This window comes from Poecilia formosa, unplaced genomic scaffold (genome assembly GCF_000485575.1).
Source record: "Poecilia formosa unplaced genomic scaffold, Poecilia_formosa-5.1.2 Scaffold323, whole genome shotgun sequence".
NCBI lineage: Eukaryota > Metazoa > Chordata > Actinopteri > Cyprinodontiformes > Poeciliidae > Poecilia > Poecilia formosa.
This window is the reverse complement of record NW_006800262.1, coordinates 770,769-779,329: the sequence shown is the minus strand read 5'-3', so window position 1 is coordinate 779,329 and position 8,561 is coordinate 770,769. Positions and strand designations below refer to the sequence as shown.

General features: G+C 36.5%; 1 protein-coding gene across 1 annotated transcript in view; it reads right to left on the bottom strand.

Moving 5' to 3' along the window:
- Positions 1 to 8,561, bottom strand: part of LOC103152713 (calcium-dependent secretion activator 2-like) — a 220,452-nt gene that overhangs the window by 69,094 nt on the left and 142,797 nt on the right. Inside the window, exons 18-19 of the mRNA XM_016661313.1 lie at positions 4,868 to 4,876; positions 1,045 to 1,201 (exon numbers count right to left, since the gene is read on the bottom strand). Coding sequence (XP_016516799.1) covers positions 1,045 to 1,201; positions 4,868 to 4,876 — 166 coding nt within the window. The remainder of the gene's footprint in view (positions 1 to 1,044; positions 1,202 to 4,867; positions 4,877 to 8,561) is intronic.

Below are 8,561 nucleotides of genomic sequence, written 5' to 3'. Positions count from 1 at the left end.
TAGATAGATAGATAGATAGATAGATAGATAGATAGATAGATAGATAGATAGATAGATAGAATGATTATTTATTTTTATAGTACCCCCAAGAATTTAAAGCTACTTTCACCCCTGGTTACATGTTCAACCATGTTCATACTAAACCTTGTTTATTTCATGGGCCTGATTGAAGACATAAGGTTTGCTCAATACAAAATGTTTTTACTTATTCTTATTATTTTTCTTAACAGAGCATGTGCTACCACATGCTAGACTGGAGTGTCTAATTTCACACAATAGTTTCCCTATTTTATCATTTGTCAGGTTTTCTATTTCAGTGATAGAAAGGAGATGGTCAAATATACACTTCAACAAAATTTCTCTGTATGCCTTTCAGGAGGATTAAACCAAAAACATTGGGCCAAGAAGTTTCCTTTATGCAGCAGTGCAAAGCAGTCTCCCATCAACATCAATGAGGACCTGGCTCCAGTCAAGCTGCAGTACCAGAAGCTAAGGTTTGATGGTTGGGGGAGTATGACAACTGACAGCACAACAATCAAGAATGATGGCAAGACGGGTATGAGCATTCACAAAGGAAATTATCTCTAAGTAACATGAAGGAGTGTGTTTGTTGGTTGGTTGGTTGGTTGGTTGGATCTTTGTCATGTTTTGAGAACCTCTTGACCCACATGCAAACCATTGACCGACTGCTTCCCAGCTGCTTATATCTCCAACCTGCAGATTGTAAAACCAGCTGCAGGTGTGCCAGTCTGCCCGGCTCACACGGAGATCCTGTCAGAGGGAAGGGCTCTCACACTGACCCAAAATCCAGGGACCTGACACATCCAGGACAGTTGGTAGAATGTCCCTGTTGTTCTGACACTTTAATCGCTCTTACTTCGAGAGCAATTGAAATTCATAATCCCACTAAGTAACAAAGCTAGGCTTTTCACTCTCATTTACTGTTTCACTCACCAGTTTTTTTTTCTCTAGTCCACTGAAGTAGCAGCTTGGTTCAGACATATGCCCATGAACAGAGAGATTTGAAAACAATTCAAGACTCACAGTCTGCTCGAAGGAAGTTGTTCAGGAGTTGGAATAGTGGGAAGCTGTTCCAGGAGTCGGCAGGCTGGGCCTGTAGAGTAGAATCCATGTCTGCTCTGTACAGAGACAGGAAGCTCTCAGCATGCTCTGCCATCAGCTCTGGCCACCACGAGAAAGCCTGACATTGATGGAAAAATGGAAACAAAGGCTTCAGATGCTATGAAAGATTACAGTGCTTACATTTATTGTAGGAGATGTATGCAGACAAACATGAACATGACAAGATAAAATTCTAAAGTGGTAAGTGGGAAATGTCGAGTCATAACACTGTAATTACAGAGTTTAGTTGATCCTTATGGCAGAGCTGGAGGAGCAGTCCATAAGTAACATTGCATTTTATTTCCTATGACTCAACTTCTATTTAAATTCACCTTTGAATGGCTGCAATATTATTTTGGTTAAGCTCACCACGTGTTTCCACCTTTCTTACATTTCTGCATTACAGGCTCTATTTCCAAGCTGCTGGCGTGGAGATGGATGTTTTGAAAATGAACAGTTTTGAGGATCGAAGAATCACCAGGTTAGTTAAATGCAGTTTGTTGACAGGAGTACAAACTGAAAAGGTGCATTTAAAAGGCCGAGTGATTCATCCTTCAAGGCCACGAGTACAAGGGACTGCTGCCTAGTCAACTCTCCGTCTTACATCTCTGCTTCTTTTTCTTTCTCCATCAAACAGAAAAACTGACCTCAGGACATCAGCATACGGCTGAATGCTAGTTGCACTTTTCTCTTAGGTGTCCTTTAGCTGTCAAAAGCAGAGGTCATCTGAGCAGGCTGACCTCGGTCAACTGGAGAACCACATCACCCTTGATGCTCTTTAGAAAAAGCGAATCAACAAGTGCTTTTGCAACAACATCTGCAGACGGTTTTCACCCTGTTTTGGGCTTGAAAGCAGCTGACAGTCACAGCAAGCAACGACGTCTCACATCTACCTCTGTTCATTTAGACTTTAGCTGCTTTTAAAATGACATCTCACTTTTACAGATTTTCATCATCAAAACCTTTATAGGACACAAATAACAGAAAATAGAAGCAGTTCTTTTGTGACCTCTGTGACATTTTTCAGGGGAAAAAAAAGACCTTTTAATTCAAATGTAAGGGATGTTCCCCACAAAGTAAAATTCATCCATTATAGGTATGAAAACTGAACGTTTCCAAACAGTACAAGGCGAAAGTTCCTGCACATATGTTTCAGTAAATATTCTCACCAAGCATGTCCCCCCAGAACATCCACAGAAACAAACCTGAGCCCTCAAATAACTAAGTCTACTCGAGTTATGGTCAACAGTGGCATCAGCTTAAACTATGTGTGCTTTGCAAAAAAACCCTTATTTTTCCTTTTCTCTGGAGCCCTTTTGGCACATCACTGCCACTGGTACCATCACTACCACTAGAGGCAAAAATGTGGAGATACTACAACCCAGCCATCAGTCTGTCTCTTTGTTGAAGTCCTTTAATAATTATTTTATTTTATTTTGGTCATACTTTAACTTTGATCACATTAATCCAAATTCAAGATAAACAGACTTTATGTTGCTAAATACACAGTCCACCATTAAATTATTCAGTGCTTCACTTTTCCACATTTTGTTATATTACAGCCTTATTCAAAATGACATTAAATCAACCTCTTTCCTCAAAATTATAAATATCTCATTAGAATTATGAGAAAAAATGAGTTTTTTTTGCAAATTTATCACATAGAAAACCAAGAAACATTTATTTAAGTGTTTGCAGACTTTGCAATGAAGCTCAAAATGAAGTTGTTTCCACTGATCACTCTTGAGATGTTTCTACAGCTGAAATTGAGTCCACCTGTGGTCAATTCAGCTACAAATACACAAGTATTTGTAGATCTTCTGTGGGTCATGAGCTATGATACCATGTTTGACCTGAACCTTAACCTGCTTTAAACTTCTCCACAACTTCCTTCATCTTTGTTTCCTCGACGCTACATGAATGATTGGGTTGATTTATTTATTTTTACAAGTGCCTACAGGTGACATATGTTGTGAATTGATGCTCTATAAACCAACTGAGTAGAATTGAATGATGTTATTTATTCAATAATGTTCTCTGTCCAACTCTTGAGGAATTCACAGGACGTTCATGCTCAAACTGGTGGGTCCTATTTAATAATTAAGTGACTTCTGAGGATCAAAGTGTGCAACTTTTGGAAAGGTACATGGAATCTATGAATAGCATCTGGCCATAAACATTATCAGTGTGCAGCCTGAGGCTTGGTCAAAAAGGAGCAATATAATGTTTTTAATGTGATGCAAACAGTTGGCAGCTTCAATAAGTCCAAGCCGTTCTCTTCACAGATCATTTTAGAGAAATGTCTCCAAAATTGACTTCATCTTCCTTTTCCATTCCTGCTAAAAGGAAAATGTTTTTTGTCCAAATTCTTCTGCTAGCTGGAGAAATGTGGTGTTGCTTTCACATGCATTTTTTTCCAAAATTAAGAGTCAGAAAAAGTTTAAAATCATACAGAAAAGAAGAAAAATATATAGAGGTACAATAAAAATAATCTTAGAAAAGAAGGCAAAGATGAAAGAAAAAGAACAAGCAGCAAAAGTAAAGGAACAATAAAAATGGAAACAAAATGCATAAGAGTAAACAGCATATACACTGTAAATCATTTGAGCCACATTGTCTTCTGTCTTCTACTCTTTAAGTGTAAAGAGTAGTGAGTTTTAGGTTTTGAACCTAAATGTCTGACTTTGTAAAAGATAAACTTACAGTAAGTTAAGTTAACTTTTTATTAATTTTGTCAAACCACCAAGAGTTTAATGATCTAGAGTGTTTAAGTTAGCACTTAAAAAGAAAGAAGAAAAATACAGGAGTGGGAACTATTTCACAGAGTGCTTAGCGGCATGTTTCCAAAACTCTTGTGCCTTAATAAGGTAAATGTTCATTTTAATCCATCTGACAGTTTTAAAGTTTGAAGATACTATCCTGTTCACACTAAATGTTTTTGAGCAGAAATCATTGTGATGTTTAATAAAACTCATTATCAGATCAGAAATGTTGTTCATGCAATTTGAAACAAGAATTTAAATTATTCTAAAGTAAAATAAATAGTTATTTTAACTTGATAGTGTGAGTGAAAATAATAAAGTGTGTGCTGTTTAACTAGTATTTTTCACAATATGCAAGTTTTTAATTTCATATTGTGAAATAATTATTTATATTGAAGCATTAAGTTAAAACTCACAGTTCACAACTAATGAACTTAAAAAAACAAGTTTTAGATACCTGTCTCTTGTTAAATCAACTTCATGAACTTTAATTTCTGAGTTAAAACCAATACAGTTTTCTCTTGTTGACTTAAGTTCCATTTTCAAGGCAGCAGGTGGACTTTGGTTTTCAAGCTAAACCACCTTCAAATGTTTTACAGTGTAGGACAACAGCAGACTCAAAAATGAAGACAAAAAAGATTGCTGGAGGAGGAGCAATAATTTACAGAAGAGACAAAGAACTGGTCAGATAAGGGGAGAGAAAGAAGAAGTGAATGAAATCATCCAACTAAGCAAAAGATTTCTAAAGTGGTTGATTTCTCCAGGGGTAACATTCATTTCAAAGATGAACAAAAACCTTATTACTAAATCACTAAATGACTGTACAAACAAGGATGTATCCGCTCATATAGTCTTAAAACAAAATGTTATTAGACATCCCTTCCCTCTGGGACTCCAGTTCCTCCAACCATCACAGAGAAACGGCTCCTAGTGAGGCTTAAGATGCGGATGAACAGAAAGCACAAACGAAATATTGAACTTACCTCTCTTCCCTTCCCACAGCAGATGGAAAAAATAGAGATGGAAAAGAGAATAAGGTTAAAAAAGCTGAACCCAACCTCCAACATAACTTCAATTATTAAGTGTCTGGGTTACACTGGTTTTATTTTTCACTGGCTGTACTATGACTACCTATGGTCCTCAAAGCTGTGATTACCAGTGGAACACTGAGACCGGCTGGGTTGAGCGTTATACAGAAAAATGTCGCCTGCTAAAAGAATGATCTGATGGTTACTACAGCCTAGATTAATAGGAAGACACATTTTCCATCACTTCATTTTATACCCGCCAAGGATGGTCTTACCATTTGAACTGATCACAAATATTCACCTCATGATTTAATGCATCTTTAAATGTGTTACATCCTCTGAATAAATCGGTGCATGCGGTAACCCGAAGATGCCAGTTTGTCTCAAATAATAATCAGAACATTTTTGAAGTTATGTCTCCCTTTGTATTTTTCCTCCTGCCTGTCATTCTTGGACTAAGGGATTTGAGTTTTTAAAAGTGGGATGGTGCCCATTGTTTGGTCTGTGAGAGCATGTGGAGGCCAGGGAAGTTCAGGGCAGGCTGCTGCAGGCAAGTTTTAAATCATTTTAAATCATTTATATTTAATTTTTAATAATGATATCCTTACTGATAATCCATGCAGTTTCTAGATGCCTCCAATCTTCAAAAGAATCGGTTTCCTGGACTTAGAAATTGGAAGAAATGAACTGGTGAGTGTCTGTCTTATTGTCTGGAGCATGCTAATGCTAACAATAGTTATGTTAGCATTAGCATGTCAGCTATGTTAAGGCTGATGCTATGTTTGGTTGTTGACCTGTGATCATCAAGCTAATTTGTTCAGCACTATTTGATAAAAGACATGTTTATATGATGTATAATGGTGCAATATTTAACATTCAATTCTATAAGATTAATGAAAATGAACAGTACTCAATTTGAATTATTGTCATTATATTGGGTTATGATAACCAGCTAAGTGAATCATGTACATATATATTTTTTACCTATTAATTCCATTTACTAAGAAGGAAGTGTTTAAGGTAGGGATGCTCTGATCAGATTTATTGTTGCCGACTCTGATCACCCATGAGGGCCGATCTTTGCTGATCACCTGGACTGGCTGTTAATTTTTCACTTTAGATATAAATTATACTAATTGATCTGGCAAAATGGTGAAATTATCAGGCAATAAATTCACCTAATTTAGACATAAAACATGAAAAATACTTGTAGGTACAATACAGCAGCTATTCAGTCAAAAGAACAACAGAAAAACCTGCAACCAGTAAAATAATATTTAACAGTAAGGCTCTCAGTACCATAAATGATACATGAGTCAGATAAATATCACAACACGGCCTATATCAAATAATGTCAAGAAAAAGAGGAAACATTCATTCAAAGTCAAATGCAAGTTGTATGAAAACTAAAAAGTCCTGAGTTAGTGAATCAAAACTTCCTGATAGCATGGCTAGCTGATTAATGCTGGTTCTGATTGGTTGTTTCTGACCGAGTGGAGTAATTCTGCAGAACACAGGAGGAGGCAGAGGAGATCGATTATTTTTTCCCAGTGATTATCTGTCTTATGTTAGGACATAGCGAAAGTTTTAATACATATCTAAAGTCTTTTTTTGTTTGAGTTGATGCATTTTGAATATTTATTTGAATTCAAACTTACACTTACCAGGGCTATTGTCCTAGATTTTTCCAAGCTGAAAATATATAAATATATTTTTGTTTACTTTACTGAAACAATAAATCATGTTTTAGAGATTCACTGTTGCTGCTTAGCCAGTGCTCCTGTGTTGTTCTAGTTTTATATCTACCTGTTCAGGTTGACAGCATATTATTAATATAGTCTACCGGACCACACCACAATTTAAAAGTCTTAAATATATAAAGGGAGATCTCATAATAAAGTGCTATAAAGCAGCACCTAAACTGACTAAATCATTGATAAGTTCATGAAGGAACAGCAAGAGAAGTCAGTAATGCAGAGAGCATGTTCTTGACATTCACATTAACCATGTAAACAATTCTGATGTCTAAATTTAAGCTGTGACAGCTTTGTGGCAGATCTCGGACAAAAAGTCTGTAATTTGTAATTAACATCACTTCTGAAGATAAGAAGAAAGAGCCGGGGTTGCTATGGCAGCGGTGAAGTACAGTCTGTTATTAATAGTGCAGAAACAGATGCCTGAGCGCCATGCTGCCACTTAGGGCTGATGGAACCACCACATCCTAACACCTATGATTGATCAGTTCTACACTTTGGCATCCATATCAAGGCGCATATGGGCCGTAGGCGTTGTTTTCATCATGGGTCTGCTGCAGCCGTTAATGCAGAGCCGCCACTTGTTGTGTCATCTGCCACTTTAACGCAAGTACTGCCAAATTAAATGAAGACTGGTAGCGTTTTGAAAAGCAATCAAAAATGTAAATGAAATGATCAAGTGAGTTGTGGCACTTTTGTTGCTGCTGCTCGAAATAGAAAAAAATGACAAGAGTGATTCTGCTGAAGATTATTTCAGAGGTAAAACATCTTTTCAAAGCTGAACCGTATGTTAAAAAGCCAACATAGTCAGGAGTTAGACAACTTCTCAGCAAATTCTGACATTAAGCGTTCATCAAACTTGATAAGAGATCTGAGGCAGGAGGCGGATCTGATGCCCCAATAGATCCGCAACAGCCACTTCAATAACTTGAAGAAGAAGAAGAAGAAATTTTATTTTTAGGCGCCTTTCTTGACACTCAAGGTCACCTTACATAATTTAACATAAAAACAGACATTAAATTTAAATACAGAGTAAAATTAAGTACAAAATCAGATTTAAAAAGACAATTGCAATCAAAGGTCATAGATTACTTGAAACAGATGAGTTTTGAGTTTGGATTTGAAGTGTGGCAGAGTCAGTATAACCACTTTGAAAGTAAGAAGCATTTTATAGTTAATGCGATTTGAGATGGGAAGCCAATGTCGCAGTTGGAGAAAAGGTGTGATGTGATGGACTGAAGGGGTCATGTGATGACACGAGTGGCTGAATTTTAACCAATTGTGATTGATGGAGAGTTTTCTGTGGCAGACCAAAGAGAAGAGAATTATAATCTAAACAGGATGTGACCAGACTGTGGACCAGAACAGCAGTGGAGTGAGGAGTGAAAGAAGGACAGAGACGATGAATATTTCAGAGATGAAAATAGGCTGACTGAGTAATATTATTGATATGCACTGAAAAAAGTGTGATCAGGGTTAAGTAATATTTACTAAATAAATAAGAGCAAACTATACATAATAAAAAAGACTGTGTGCAGTTTTGAATCTCACTGAGCTGAATTGACCAAATTTGAATATTTTTTTAATTGCATTTTACTTTGTTTTTATTTAAATATAATCAGCAAAAAAACAATAAGTATTATTTATTTATTTTCATTGGTAAAGTCAAAAATGCAGAAAATTGATCAATTTTACTCATTTGGGAGGCCTTGACTTTTTCCCGCCCAAGGCATTTTCATGACAGGAACATCGCGTCTGCTCAGCATTTCGTGGACTACCGTTTGCTTAACGGTAAGACATGTTTTAAGTGTTCTTAGTTAAACAATTCAAGTGTCTGTAGCAGTTAAACATTGTCTTAAGTTACTGCAAATTAGCAAACATGGCAACTTTACTGT